This window comes from Marmota marmota, unplaced genomic scaffold, assembly GCF_001458135.2.
Source record: "Marmota marmota marmota unplaced genomic scaffold, marMar, whole genome shotgun sequence".
NCBI lineage: Eukaryota > Metazoa > Chordata > Mammalia > Rodentia > Sciuridae > Marmota > Marmota marmota.
Window position 1 is genome coordinate 8,419,828 of NW_026000130.1, and position 15,056 is coordinate 8,434,883.

The 15,056-nt window shown below is 53.3% G+C and overlaps 1 protein-coding gene across 7 annotated transcripts in view; it reads left to right on the plus strand.

Moving 5' to 3' along the window:
- The first annotated feature begins 481 nt into the window (after positions 1-481).
- Aifm3 (apoptosis inducing factor mitochondria associated 3) overlaps positions 482-15,056 on the plus strand; it is a 28,157-nt gene continuing 13,582 nt past the window's right edge. Inside the window, exons 1-22 of one of the 7 annotated variants that reach the window (XM_048785091.1) lie at positions 482-836; positions 2,515-2,631; positions 3,048-3,222; positions 7,147-7,360; positions 7,607-7,716; positions 7,955-8,064; positions 8,162-8,206; positions 8,403-8,499; positions 8,583-8,695; positions 9,011-9,097; positions 9,513-9,604; positions 9,693-9,823; positions 9,938-10,053; positions 10,147-10,218; positions 10,313-10,376; positions 10,975-11,051; positions 11,152-11,269; positions 12,526-12,624; positions 12,859-12,934; positions 13,438-13,542; positions 14,139-14,159; positions 14,385-14,754. In XM_048785091.1, coding sequence (XP_048641048.1) covers positions 3,192-3,222; positions 7,147-7,360; positions 7,607-7,716; positions 7,955-8,064; positions 8,162-8,206; positions 8,403-8,499; positions 8,583-8,695; positions 9,011-9,097; positions 9,513-9,604; positions 9,693-9,823; positions 9,938-10,053; positions 10,147-10,218; positions 10,313-10,376; positions 10,975-11,051; positions 11,152-11,269; positions 12,526-12,624; positions 12,859-12,934; positions 13,438-13,542; positions 14,139-14,159; positions 14,385-14,424 — 1,818 coding nt within the window. In that variant the 5' untranslated portion in view covers positions 482-836; positions 2,515-2,631; positions 3,048-3,191 and the 3' untranslated portion in view covers positions 14,425-14,754. Of the gene's footprint in view, positions 2,632-3,047; positions 3,223-7,146; positions 7,361-7,606; positions 7,717-7,954; positions 8,065-8,161; positions 8,207-8,402; positions 8,500-8,582; positions 8,696-9,010; positions 9,098-9,512; positions 9,605-9,692; positions 9,824-9,937; positions 10,054-10,146; positions 10,219-10,312; positions 10,377-10,974; positions 11,052-11,151; positions 11,270-12,525; positions 12,625-12,858; positions 12,935-13,437; positions 13,547-14,138; positions 14,160-14,384; positions 14,755-15,056 lie in introns of those variants that run through there. The other 6 variants (XM_048785090.1, XM_048785092.1, XM_015500363.2 and 3 more) reach the window with 6 other exon arrangements.

Genomic DNA, 15,056 nt, shown 5'->3' on the forward strand with positions numbered 1-15,056 from the left:
GGTGGGGTGGGGCACCCCACCCACCCAGCAGCCACTACTGGGACCCTCAACCAGGAGAGAGGCAGATGTGCCAGTTCTGCCAGGTTCCAGAGGCAGCCGAACCCTGCAAAACCCCATCTCCGAGGTCCTTCAGTTCTGTGGACGCCAGGAGTCAAGCGCATTGGAGTACACAAGACCAGTCAAATCCATTCTGGAGTCTGAGGCAGACCCAGAAAGAACTGGGCCTCCAGAGCTTGATTGCTCTCCATCCTACGTAGGGTTGCCCTTTCCCCACCCCAGTCCAGGCCAGGGTCCTTCTGTTTCACCCCATCCAAATGCAATGTCAGCCTTCCTGGTACCAAGTTCTTGAGGTCCCCACATCTTGACTACCACCAGCAGGGACAGACAAGTCAATCTGGGGCCAAGGGGCTGAGTTTAAGAGGTCTGGAGGACAAGGAGCCCGGCACAAGAACCAACCAGTGAGTTCGGGGGTCCAAGTCCAGGTGAGTGCCCACCTCTGGGACCCTAGACCCCGGAACCCCCGCGGCTCCACCCAGTGTCCGGGTCTCGCCGTCCCCACGCGTGCGCTCGTGGGTCCCGGACCTAGGGCCCCTGCGTTGGGGGCGGGGTGTCTGAAGCTTCGACCCAAGAGGTGGTGGACTGGAGCGCCCCTCTTCCTTATGCCCTCCTGTGCTGGCACTCCCTCCCGGCTTCCAGCAGAATCTTGCAGTGTGCCAGTACCCCCCTTCCTGGGCTGCAGGGTCTGGTGCCGGTACTGGGACACAGCCGGCAAGGCTGATGGAAACGGATTTCCAGAACCAGAGAACTGCACGTGCAAAAGCAGGGAGAGTGGACAGGTTGGCACCAGGGCTCCATGGGGAAGGGGCCAGAGCTGAGCCCCCCTTAACTTGAATTAGGGGTGAGGAGCTCAGATGCCATCCCCAGTGTGCCTGAAAGCCCTGAAGGCCCAAGCTGGGCAGCCTGCCCACACCCGGGAAAAGTGGGACCAGGAAGGGGAGACAGCAGAGGAGTGGGGACTGACTCTGCCAAAGGTCCAAAGAGGCTCCTACCCAGCCTTACACCCTCTGGGACTCTGGATCCCTGGGGGGCAAATAGGAGCACCTTTGTGAGGCAGGGATAATTCAGTACCTCCCTCAGGGGTTAATGGGAGTCCCTGAGACAAGACACAAAGTCCTGATGGGTAGTTAGCTTTGGGCACTCTTGGAACTTCACAGCTGTGGGCAACTTGTAGACAAGAGACAGCGGTCTTCAAAACTTGGGGGTGCCTTCTGCCATGATCATAGCAAGGACCTTTGCTTTTGAGTGGGGGTGACTTCGATCCAAGCTGGCTAGCACTCTGTAGGTGGAAAGCCTACCTGAGAGCCTCAACTCCTGGAAAGGTGGGGAACAGCCTGACCAAGCCCATAGTAGCAAGACCAGGTCTGACCATTTCTGGGATTTATGGTCCAGCAAGTGAGTCCTGAGACCAAGCAGGAAGGAGTGGGCAGGGCTGAGGCACAGGTGAACCCAGAAGCAGGGGAAGGGTTCCCTGGTGCTCAGGGAGGGGGCAGGTGGGGCAGGTGGCAGCTGAGTTTTATGGACATGCCTTGGTGACAAGTGGGGGAAAGAGCAAAGGTAACCTAGTGACTTTGGGTGCCTCCTCACCTGAAATGGATGTTTCAAGGGCAGGTAAGATCGGGCCAGGCAGTGGATGGGCCTTCCCCAACTTTGTCCTTCTTTCTTCCTGCTCTCCTTGCTCTCAGGCACCCACCCAAGGCCCTTCATGGAATCTGGACTAGATCAAGGGTACCTTAGCCCCACCTCAAATTAGACTTCAGGAAGAACTTCCAGGGGGGAAACAGAGGGGAATGGCAGTGGGATGGACTGAGGAAAGGTCATTTGTAAACAAGACAGTTACACTTTGTCCTGGGCCTTCCAAAGTCCATCCATAAGCTGCATCTTCCAGAAGACCCACCTTATGCCTTGAGGACACCTTTGCTGCACTGATCTATTGACTAGGTGCCCCATCCCCCCAGCCCAGTGCCTTACAGGGCCTTAGAGTAATGGGGGATCTCCTGAGGCCATGCTCTTCTTAGAACTAAGTCCGGGAAGGGGGTGGGAGGCCACACAAATTCCCCTACCTTCTGCTTGACCTTGATGAGACCTTGGCTCCTCAGTTTCTCAGACTTCTGTTGGGCATGACCTCAGTGCCACTGGGCCAGGGGTGGGGGTGGGGGAACCTTTATGGCTGCTAGGCACGGGCTGTGGCAGGGCTGTGTGCCTGGCTTCTTTCTCCCCCAACCCTATTAGTCCCGGGCTGGCCGCCCGCTCTTGTTCACCACAGAGCTGGGTTTCCCTGGGGACCAGTGGACTGGCCTAGCCCCACACACCCGCCACAGCCCCTCCTGGCCACAGCTCACACTGGGAGGAGGGGTAGAGACTGAGCCACCTCCTGGACCCTGCCCTGCCTTTCAGGGCCTAGCAGCCTCCGTCCACTGCTGGGCTGAGAGGAAGGAATTGTGTTTGCTTTTGGAGGAGGTAGCTCTCCTGAGACTGCCAGCCAGGGTGGAGGTTGAGGCCAGAGGGAACCCTGTGTCACTCCCATTTGAGGAAGAAGAAATCCAAGGACCAGGAAGGCTCTAATTGCTCAAGGTAACCCAAGGTTTGACTCAAGAATGGTGGCCTCCTGGGCAAATAGATGGTCTCAGAGCTTCCTCCAAGACTGTAGGATTTGGAAAAGGGAAGTAGAGGGCTAGGGGCCTGAGGAGTCAGCAGAAACCGGGGATAATTTTTGGACAAGGCAGCCACGGGACTGGACAGAGAGTGGCCAACATTGGAACAGAAGGGGTCTCCTGACAGTGGGCATAAGCCATGTACAGGTGAGATGGGGGATGTGGGGTGCTGAGCCTCAACAGGCCTCAAAGGGGAGAAGCCCTTCAGGATCCCCTACATGCAAGACTTAGCTCAAATGTAGGACTCTCCCAGAAACCCCCACAGTCTGTGTCTCTCTGTCTCTGTCCTCCCTCCCCATGAAAGCTCCGTCCTAATATGGCCAGTCTCCCCTGCAGGTCCTAGAGGCAGTTCCAGCTGGCATGGCAACTCCAGCATCGCTAAGAGCAGCAGGAGACCCAGCCCCATGGGGGGCGCCCTAGACCTCCAACAGACCAACCATCTGTGGCCCTGCCTGCCTGCTGGTCCTCAGGTCACTCACCATGGGTGGCTGCTTCTCCAAGCCCAAGCCAGGTACCTCCTCCTCTCTTACTGCCTCCTCCCTCCCTCCTGCCTCTCTCTCTCTCCATTACTTTCCTCCCCCTCCCTTCTGCACTCTGCCTGCCTCCAAAGTAGGTCAGGCTAGGCAGGAGCCCCAGAATGTTAATGTGTTGAGATAGGAGGTGGGTAGGGGATCTGGAGAGGTTTTCCAAGTGCCCCCTCCAGTGATAGGCCCTCTTTTTGGGGGGGGGGGCTTTGAGTGCTGGTGGTGGGAAAAGCAGCTGGATCTTTGGGGGCTTTGAGTGCTCGTGGTGGAATAGCAGCTGGATCTTTGGAAGGGGAGGAAAGGATTTCTCCCATGGCTGAGTTAGGAAAGGGGGGCTCTAGGAATGCCTTTGGCTACTGTGTGACCTCTCTGAGCCTCAGTTTCCCTCTCTTTAAAATGATTCTACCCTCCCTGACCTCTTGAAGTTGCTGAGACGGTACAGTGGGCAGGTTCCTACCAAAGAATGTCCCTACCTCTTCTCAACCCCTCTGAAACTTAGGCTGTCATCTGGACATGCTTTCCCATTTATACAAGAAATTTTTGCCATGTCTAAATCAGCTGGCTCTACCCAGGGTGCTAGGGGAATCCACATCTACTTTCCACTGGAGACCCTGTCTGTGGGGCTCTCCTTCAGGCCCCCAATTTCCTCTTCCTTCCTCATAACATCTCAGGAGGTAGGGCATGCAGATATGTCACAAATAAAGAAATTGAGGCCTCAAGAGTCCTCTAGAACTCAGACAATGCTCCACCCACATTTATGCAAGCCACCCTATCCTGGGCAACTTGCCCCTGCCAGCTCACCCCAGCTCCCTTTACCTGATACCCATCAGCTCCATTACCTTGGAACTTGTGAGCCTTTTCTTCTTTTCCTGGGTTCAAGGGAGAAGTTGAGGTAGGGAGGAGAGATGTTTATGCTCTACCAGTCAGGGGGACCCACCTGCACCTGTCCCAAAAACCACACTCCCCCTTTGCGCTGCTGTGCTGTGAACAGCCAGATCTGGGCCAGGTCCCACCACCTTCTTGTTTGGAAATATAGCTTAGGAAAATGACGTCCACTGTCTTTACCTCAGCCTTCTCCCAATAGAAACAGACAGAAGGATGCTAGCTGGCCCCAAACTGGGCACCTGTGGGACTGCTGGGCTGGCAGGAGGTCCTGGGCAAAAGATGTCACCTATAAGTTCTTTCAAAGGACCCCCAAAGGGCTGGCCTGCCTGGGTCCCCTCACCCTAGTATTTCCAATATGGGGTCTAGACATAAGAACTTGGGCTCTTTTTTTTTTAAGATTTTTTTTTTTTTTGAGAGAGAGAGAGGTGTGGGGGAGAGAGGGAGAATTTTTTTTTTAATATTTATTTTTTAGTTTTCGGTGGACACAACATCTTTGTTTGTATGTGGTGCTGAGGATCGAACCCGGGCCGCACGCATGCCAGACGAGCGGGCTACCGCTTGAGCCACATCCCCAGCCCCAGAACTTGGGCTCTTGAGCCTCAACTCAGCCGTACGGCTTCCAGGCTGTGTGGCTTTGGGCAGGTGATCATACCTCTCTGATCTACTTTTTTTCTCATGTGTAAAGTGAGGTTGTGCTTAGCACAGGACCTTGCACTCAGGAAGCACTTTTAAAATAGTATTGGCCCTTTTTCTCTGAGCTGGATTTCCTGCTGCCAGGATTCCCCTGTGGAGGCACAGTCCCCAGGTGCTTAAGCTAGACAGGTCAGGTGTGAGGCCTAGGGAATTTCAGGGTGTAGGAATGAGAGTTCAGCTGGGGTGAGCAGGGACAATAGAAAGACCCTGGTTCTGTGCGTGAGCAGATCCCCCCACCTACCCTTCTATTGCTGCTCCTGACTTAATGTCTTCCCGTTAGACTTGCATCAGTGAGTGTGCCTTGGAGCCTTCTGGCAGGAGGTGGAGGATGAAAACTGACTGGCTTGGCTGTTATCTGGCACTCCTGCCAGGCTGTTCCTGTGGACTCCCACAGCTGTCATAGCTGATGTCAGCTGAGTCTGAAGTATTTTTCTTTTTAATTCTTCCAAAAACATTCTAACACCATTACATAAAGTGTGGAAAATGGGAGGAAACTCCCCACTGGACAGGACGACCTTGTGTGGCTATGTGCTCATACACTCTTCCTACCAGTCCCAGTCATGAACTGACCCTTGCCACTATCCCCTGCCTCGCCTGGGCTGAGCTGGGGGATGGGACATACAGATGAAGGGCAGGAGGTCTAGACAGAGTGGGGAATTAGCTCAGAATGAAAGGAGGGCCTTGCAGGAGCTGGGCTGCCATGGGAGGCAGCACCAGAGCTGTGTCTGGGTATGGGGGTAGGAGTTAGCCAAGGCCTAGAAGAATGGCAGCCCAGGCCAAGCAAATGGTGCAGGCAAAGGCCAGGGTATGTGACTCAGCATCCACCCGGGGTTCTTGGGTCTTTTTTGTTTTTAGGAGTGTCAGGTCTGAAGTAGAAGGGAGCAGAGGTCTGGAGGCTCTGGTTCCTTGAGAGAGGCATCTCCTGCTCATGCTGTGCCAGAGGCTTAGTTTCCTCCCTGCAGCAGCAGCCCAGGAGGCCGGATTATCACTGCTAAAAATTCTGTTTATTGTTCCCTTCTAATTAGAAAAATACCCCAGGCATGTCATAGGGAATTTGGAAAATGTGGGAAAGTATAAAGAAGAAAGTGACAGTCTTTGGCTACTTCCTAAAGTAAGCCACGTGGGTATACTGAGAAAATGTCTTCTGTGTGGAGGCCATGGAAGGGGGCCCTCTGTGCCTTCTGCGCTGTTCAGACCTGTCTACATGTACCTTTACCTCATGGAATTCATTCACTCCCAGGGCCCCAGACCCGTACATAAAGACACCGAAACCCAGGACTTGGGAAATGATGAATGAATCTCAAACTGCTGAGAATAATTATTTTAAGAAGTTGAAGCCAGGCACAGTGGCACACACTTGTAATCCCAACAGTTTGGGGGACTGAGGCAGGAGGATTGCAAGTTCAAGGCCAGCCTCAGCAACTAAGTGAGGCTCTAAGCAACTTGGTGAGATTCTGTCTCAAAATTTTAAAAAATTTAAAAAAGGATTGAGTGATATAACTTAGTGGTAAAGTGCCCTGCTTTAATCCCCAATACAAAAAGAAAATGTTGGAATTTGTGTGTGTGTGTGTGTGTGTGTGTGTTGGTGGTGATACTAGGAATTAAACCTAGAGCTTTCCACACTCTAAGCAAGCATTCTATCACTGAGCTAAATCCCCAGCTCTGTCCATATTTTTTTAATTTTGAAAAAACCGTTTAAATCTATGGTAAATTTACAAGAATAATACAATGAATCCTTAATTTCTAATCATCCAGATTCACTGAGAACTGAGCTGCACCCAGTTTGGGACCTCATATTTGTATGTACATGAATCATCCCCTAAATGTGTCCCTGAGCTGCTAGGGACATTGTTGTCCATCTGAACACGTATGACACAAGACATCAAGGTTCTTTCCTCCAGAGATCCTGGAGGGGAGGTTTAGGGTTGGAAGAAACTCTGTTCTGTGACCCTCTCATTAATTTTGACATCGAAAAAGAAAATGTGCAGAACTGCTCAGTGATACAGCATTTACGTAGATGCACAAGTTCCTGGGTTTGATCACCAGCACTGGATAAAAAGAATAAAAAATAAAGAAAGAAAAGAAAAAATGCAGAAATGAATTCAGGCTGACCAAGAAATCCCCTTCTTATGCCCTTCCTCCTCTGTCTCTTTGCTGGGGTACACAAGGCTTTCTGGAGAAATTGAGGGGAAGGGCTGAGCCTCCTGAAACTCAGAGGGGCTGGCCTCTGCCCCCAGATTTTGGGGTGGGCAAGAAGATGGGGTGGGCAAGAAGATGGGGTGGGCAAGAAGATGGGGTGGGCTGAGGGGCTCATGATATGGCCCTGCCCACAGTGGAACTCAAGATTGAGGTGGTGCTGCCTGAGAAGGAGCGGAGCAAGGAGGAACTGTCGGCTAGCGGAAAGGGCAGCCCCCGGGCCTACCAGGGCAATGGCACAGCCCGTCACTTCCACACTGAGGAGCGCCTGCCAGCCCCCCACCCCTACCCTGGCCCTCAGGACTGCGTGGAGGCTGCCGTCTGCCATGTCAAGGACCTGGAGAATGGCCAGTGGGTGCTGGGCCTGGGAGGAGGGATCAGAAGGTCCAAAGTGGGAGGGCAAGGGAGAGGCCATGGATGAGGAGAACTAAGGTGAGGGGATTTGGAAGGGCCTATGACCTGCTTCTGCCCTAGTCATGGTCCTTGGGCTTCTGATGTTCTGGGCCTGCTACCCATGAGGCTGGACACTAAGAAGAGGTGCCCCCAGGAGGAGGTGCCTGTTGTCTGTCCTGACCTCTGAGTGCAGCCTTTCCCCAGGATGCGGGAAGTGGAGCTGGGCTGGGGGAAGGTGTTGCTGGTGAAAGACAACGGAGAATTCCATGCCTTGGGCCACAAGTGCCCACACTACGGCGCACCCCTGGTGAAAGGTGAGAAGTCCAGGGGTGCATATGGGAGGCGGGGGTAGGACCTTCCTATAGGGGGCTTGGCTACTGCACCATCCATGCCCCTGTTCTACCAGCCCCCGGGTCAGTTTGACTCTTCCCTAGGCCCTGGGTCCTCATCTAATAGTGAGGTCTCCTGGGCTATGAAGTGGACCAGAAGGTGCAAGGATCCTTGGAGAAGAGCCCCCGATAGTAGCTCCAACCTAGTACCACACTGTTCCAGGAGTGTTATCCCGTGGCCGGGTGCGCTGCCCCTGGCATGGTGCCTGCTTCAACATCAGTACTGGGGACCTAGAGGACTTCCCAGGCCTGGACAGTCTGCACAAGTTCCAGGTGGGGCTGGGAGTGTGGTATAGTGGGAGCCTGGGAGCACAGAGTTGGGGGCTTGAAGCACTCCAAAGTCTGATCCTGAGCAGTACTGCCCTTGCAGGTGAAGATTGAGAAGGAGAAGGTGTATGTCCGGGCCAGCAAGCAGGTGAGGAGTGGCTCATGGCTCAGAGGTGGGGAGGGCATCTTGACTCAGAGAATAGCTTGTTCAAAGGCCCTGCAGTGGGAGAAAGCCTGGCATGTGTGACTACGAGCAGAGTGAAGGGCTGCATGATGGGGAGTGGCTGGGCTAGAGTAGCAGAACCTGATCTGCTGAGATAACCCCAAATGCACCCCACCCCCAGGCCCTGCAGCTGCAGCGAAGGACCAAGGTGATGGCCAAGTGTATCTCTCCAAGTGCTGGGCACAGTGGCAGCACCAATGTGCTCATTGTGGGTGCAGGTTAGTATTGAGGTCATGATAAGGAGGGTGGAGGTGGATGGTAGGAGGTAAGTTGTCTGTTGGTTATGGCCTCCTCCCTTCAGGTGCTGCTGGCCTGGTGTGTGCAGAGACACTGAGGCAGGAGGGCTTCTCGGACCGGATCGTCCTGTGCACGCTGGACCGGCATCTCCCTTATGACCGGCCAAAACTCAGCAAGGTGTGGCTTTAGGGCAAACAGTAACCAGGCACAGGACAGTCAGCACAACGCAGGGCCTGAATCCTTAACCCTCTGGGTCCCTGGTCCAGCCCACTTGGAGCCTTGCTTGTCACCTCTTCAGAGTCTGGCCAGCTGCCAGCTACACTCAAATCTGGCTTACCTGTGGTGCCCCCAAAAGATCTCAGTTTGTTGAGTTTTATCCCACAGCCCACATGTAACTCAGGGCTGGCCTCACCCTTCCTGGGGTCCATGTCCTTTGGTATAAAATGGAACAATGGTAGCTTGACGCTGTCTCATATTGGCTGTGTCCTGCAGTCCCTGGATGCACAACCTGAACAGCTGGCCCTGAGACCCAAGGAGTTCTTCCGTGCCTATGGCATCGAGGTGCTCACTGAGGCTCAGGTACGAGATTGAGGATGGTAAACTGGCCAGAGAATGGGTTAGTGGGAACCGTGAAGAGCATTGGGCCATATGGACCCCTGGGAGTGTTCTACCCTTCCAGTTTCACTGCCCAGGCCTGGGGAGCAGCACCGGACCGTCTTATTAGCAGGATCATGAGCACACACAGGGCCTAGGGAGAGAGATGATCTCATTCCATCAGGGATGGGAAAGTCTGGTAGGACTTGGGAATATGTAGAGGGCTTTGAGAAGAAGGTGATGTTTTAAGCTTGAAAACTGAATCCTAGGCAGTGTGGGAACAGACCTCACGGGACATGCTCAGATCTGGCTGGGATCTGGGCATGTTGCAGGACTCAAAAGTGGATGACAAGACACAGGTCCATATCCAGGCCAGCACTTTACCTGTCGGGGGTTGCAGGTGGTCACAGTGGATGTGAGAAACAAGAAGGTCGTGTTCAAGGACGGCTTCAAGCTGGAGTATAGCAAGCTGTTGTTGGCGCCAGGGAGCAGGTGGGAGGGTGTCTTTATTGCCCTCCTTCTACACTGGGTGGGGCACCAGCCACAATGGGAGGGTCTCACTGAGGCTGCCATATCTCAGCCCTAAGACCCTGAGCTGCAAAGGCAAAGAGGTAGAGAACGTGTTCACTATCCGGACGCCTGAGGATGCCAATCGTGTGGTGAGGCTGGCCCGGGGCCGCAACGCAATTGTCATAGGAGCTGGGTTTTTGGGTGAGAAGCTGGGGGTGGCAGGGTGGTGGGCAGGCTTTCATAGCCAGTCCCTGGGCATGCTGGATCTAGGAGGTGCAGGGTACAAGATCTGCCAGCCCCTGCCCATCATCTCAGGTATGGAGGTGGCTGCCTATTTAACTGAGAAGGCCCATTCTGTATCTGTGGTGGAGCTTGAGGAAACACCCTTCAGGAGGTTCCTGGGGGAGCGCGTTGGCCGTGCACTCATGAAGGTAAGCCTACCTCAATCCCTTGTCCCTTGATATCCTGAGTGTCTAGTCTAGCCCCTGACCAGGCTCTCATCCATTGCCCACCTGCCCTGACAGATGTTTGAGAACAATGGGGTGAAGTTCTATATGCAGACAGAGGTGTTGGAGCTGCGGGCCCAGGAGGGAAAGGTGGGCCTTTCTCCTCTCTTTGCTGCTTTCTGTCTTCTCTCCCTGAGCCCAGTAGCTGGTCCTATCTGCTCACGCACCCACCCACTCCCTACAGCTGAAGGAGGTTGTACTGAAGAGCAGCAAGGTCATTCGGGCTGATGTCTGCGTGGTGGGCATTGGTGAGTGGATGGGCAGGTGGGCATGAATGATCAAAGCCACCTGCACAAGTTCACAAATGACCTTGAGTTAGCCCCTTCTCCTCCCTGAGCCTTAGTTTCCACATCTTTAAAATGGTGACCCCAACAGTACCCACTTTCTAGGGCCATTGAAAAACACACATACCTGGCTTAGCCCAGGCCCTGCATGGAGCATGTGCTCAATGACTGCTGCAGACTAATAATCAACTCCATGCCCTGCTCTATGTTGGATGACGAACACAAACTTCTTACTGTTCCTACTCCACCAGAAGTGGCAATTTGGAGAAGTGCAAAGCTGGGAAGTAGCAGCACAGGGGTTGGAGAAGCATGGCCTCCTGACCCCTCCAGGGGGCTTCAAGGAGTGCTTCTTGTAGAAGGCAATATTTGAGGCCTGATGGGAGGCACAGGTGTCTGTGGAGTGCAGGCAAAGGGGACAGTATGCATGAAGCCCCATGGTGGGAAGCCTGTGGATGTGATATCTGGGGTAAATACAGCAGGTGAAGGGTGTGGAACACAGAGAGCAGTGAGGCCAAAGAAGGGTGGAACCAGAGTGTGGACATGGCAGCCTCTGTCCTGCTAGGTGCGGTGCCTGCCACCGGTTTCCTGAGGCAAAGTGGCATTGGTCTGGATTCCCGAGGCTTCATCCCTGTCAACAAGGTGGGGCTGGGTGGGGTGGGAAGGGTGCCGGGCTGGGGGTGGCCAGAGGTATAGGTCAGTCCCCTGTCCTATCCATGAAGCTCTGGCTCTCTCTTCACAGATGATGCAGACCAATGTCCCAGGTGTGTTTGCAGCTGGTGATGCTGTCACCTTTCCTCTTGCCTGGAGGAACAATCGGAAAGTGAACATCCCACACTGGCAAATGGCTCATGCCCAGGGTATGGCCAGCCCTGAGGCAAGTTGGGGGGCTATCCTAGGGTTTCAGCCTCCCCATGCCTCAGTTGGTCTGCTTTCCTGGATCCTATGTTATGCATTCAAGGCTCTCTAGTGGCCTCACAGCTGGCCTCATCCAGGTGATCAAACCAGTTTACACAGCAAGCTCTGTGGCTCATCTCCAGAGACTCTCTTTCAGAACCATCTGGATGTACCATTTAGCCAGGGTCAACCTCCCATCCTAGTTTTCCTTCCACTAGTCTCCTTTCCTTTTGTCTTCAAGGATACATCCCACAGAATTTCTGACTTACCTGTACAGTCAGGTCTCTCCTCTGAGGGAGAGAAGGATTTAGTAGGCCAGCTTTCCAGTCAGTGCTTCTATCTCCCTTGGACTAATCAACTGTCTCTATAAACTCAGTTGTCTTCTGCAGGCCCCATCTAGTCCAGGCTCAGTGGGCACACTGTTTCTGTGGAATAGCTTTCCCTTCTTCACACCACTAACCATTAATTCCCCAAACCTCACCCACTGCACACACCTGGTCTGGGCCCCAAAGCTAGAGGGGCCAGTAAATTAACCAACTCAGTGCCTCAGAGAGGAACTCCAGACTCCCAGCCTATGATGGGTACTAGCTCCTGCACCCAACTTCCCTTTCCTCTGCGTTTGCCATTATCTGAAGGTCTGAAACCCCACTCCTAGAACTGATTTCTATTCAAGTTTTCAAGGTCTAAAGTGGCTGCTATGTTGTAAGGAAACAGCCAAATATAATTAGAATTCAGAATTTAATTGGGAGGGTCCAGAGTATTCTGATATATATCCAGCTTTGGGTCCAATGGGGGCATATAGAAACTGGAAAGTCACCCCTGCTATTCTCTTGGGGTCCTGCATGTGACTGTCATTTCTGCTTTCCTGGCTCTTGTGCTCCCTTCTCCTCCCTCTTCGGTCCTAATGTGTCTGATTAAGTTGTCTATGTGCATAAGTGAAATGGTGAAGCAGCCCACAACCCCATGAGCAGACCTTCCAGAGAGGCAGGGCATGTCTGTCATTCAAGTTTTCCAGAGAAGCAACCTAGTAACTAGCTTGGAGCCAGGTGTCTCCTTGGTACCTCAGGAGGGCCACCGCCTGTGTAACAATGTATTTCTTGATCTCTAGGGGATCCAGGAATAGCAGCTATGCCTGATAGGGGTCCCTAGAGTGCTGGGGCAGGCGATGTCAGGATGGTGAGGGCAAGGGTCAGGGTTCACATGGCCATGGGTTCTGCAGGGCGGGTGGCAGCCCAGAACATGCTGGCTCAGGAGGCGGAGATCAGCACGGTGCCTTACCTGTGGACTGCCATGTTCGGCAAGAGTCTGCGTTATGCGGGTAACAAGATCCTCGGATGGGGTGGGGACTGAACTGTTTTAGGGGTGGGACCATGATGGCTCTGGGAAGAAGCTATTAGGAACTCTCTGGGGGAAGGCCTAGGGACTACCTAAAAGAAGTAAACAATCGGGGAGGATGTCCGGAGAGGAGTTAAGAAGGCACAGGGTAGGGAATTTGTGAAGTCCATCTCCTTCCCTGGCTTATGTGGCATCACCTACCTGTTCGGCCCTACAGGCTACGGAGAAGGCTTTGACGACGTCATCATCCAAGGGGATCTAGAGGAGCTGAAGTTTGTGGCTTTTTATACCAAGTGAGAACAACTGGGTGCAATGCGGGTACAGAGCTGCTCGTTTGGGAATGGAGAGTCATCCCAGAAAAGTGCTCCTGAGGAGGGGGCTTAGCTAAAAAGGTGGAACAAGTGGCAAAGGGAGGCAGACAGCTGGGCAGGAGGCACTGCAGAGGAAAGGTGAGGAAGAGATCAGTAATAACTGACTTTGTTGTGCATTGGGCCAGATGAGTTATCTTCAAAACAGCTCTTTGAGGTGGGTGTTGACAGCCCACTTACAACAAGAAAAGCCACACAGACAATGGTGGTGTCAGAACAGGACCCTAGTCCTGAGCCCTGCTGAGGATTAGAGCTTCCCTAGAGAAATCTGATGCCTGTGCTGGGACAAATAGGGAGGGATAGGTGCTCAGGAAATTCCTGTGACCCCAGGAAAGATCCCTCCCTGGGTCCCAGTGATGAGGAGTGTGTCTTCAAGAAGGAAGGCTTTTGCCAAGCAGCACTTAGGCTTAGCCACCCTCTCTCTGCAGAGGTGATGAGGTGATCGCTGTGGCCAGCATGAACTATGATCCCATCGTATCCAAGGTGGCTGAGGTGCTGGGCTCTGGTCGTGCCATCCGGAAGCGGGAGGTGGAGTGAGTGTGGGCTTGGGAGGTCTTGGGGTGAAGGAAGGAAAGCCCTGAAGGATTGGCTTAAGCTGTCATGGCAGCCAATGTCTCCTAAGTTATCCAGGACCCTCACTCTTGCTCCCCATTTGTCTGAGGTTTCCAGGGCTAAGAGGGCAGAGATTATACTTTGAGAGAAAGCTGGTGTACTCAGAGGGGAGAGATGGGAAAGGGGTGTGTGTCCCAGGGCATCACCACTGCTGCAGGGAGAGTGAAGGTCCACTGCTTGCATCCAAGTACCTCTCCAGCCCTGGTATCCCTCACTGAATGTGGTTTTTCTTACCCTAGTAGAAACACAGCTAGTGATGTCCTTGGGTACACCCTGTATAGAGATGTGGGGTGGTTATGTGGGGCCTGGGAGGCACTGGACGCCAGCCATTAACCTCATTCCAATATGGTTCCAGTGAGAGTCCTCTGTGTACAGAGAGCTCCTAGGGACTGGGGAAAGCCTGCAGGCCACTAGGGGGCTGGAGGTTATGGGTCATGCTAGGCCTTAGTCTGGAAATAGACATGACGAATGACATACTCTCCCTGGCCTTCTGTTTTTCCCTCTTGGCTTCACAAAGGCTGTTCATGCTGCACAGCAAGTATGTGTGTCCTCTGTCCTTATTATTAATCATTCTGAACCTTTCCCACTTCAGCCCCAGAGCCTCTACTCAATGATCTACCCCTCTCTACCTAAGTACATTTCCCTGCTGGGCACCAAGGACAGAGCAGACCACTCTTTATTCTCAAGAGTCAGCTGCTCACGGTGCCCAGAGCAGGGAACCTGCCTTCTTCTTCCCTTATCCTATCTCTCCTCATTCCTGCAGGACTGGCGACATGTCTTGGCTCACCGGGAAAGGATCCTGAGTTCGAGTGTAGTGGACTTGGGCAGGCATGCTGGGGTACAAGGAACAAAGGCCAAGCCCTGGGGGCAGGTGCCAATCTCCAGTTTCCCAGCATCCCGCAGGGCAGAATTTGAGCCCTCCCAATGCTTGCCTTTGGCTGCCTGGATCCCTTCCAGGACGGCCTCTGCTGCCTCCAGAAGATGCTCACCCATCAGGGCCTCAGCATCCACTGACATCTGGCACTGGAGGTGGGACAGGCCCTGTCTCTTTTCCCTCTGTTGGGACTGGTCCCCTGGAGGACCCTGCAACATGTTAGACATTATCTTAAAATTAAAATGCACACATTTGCAGATCTGTGTGATTCCAGTGTAATTGGGCCAACACAAGGACAAAAGCAGACCACATGATAAACAGGTTCACCAAGGAAGTTAAGCTTGTGAGCACCCTAAGGAGGTAGCAACTGATGCTCTTCTTTCCACAAGGTCAGGGAAAGTATCTCCAACAAGTGCCTTTGGATCTTAATTTGAAAAGAAGAGCATTTAAGTAAAAAGGGACAGCACGTGCAAAGGACTTGGGATAGAACATACATGTTTCTTCAGAGGTCAGCTGCAGCTCATGCCTAAAACTTTGGGGTCTCTAGGAGCTGGGTCCTAA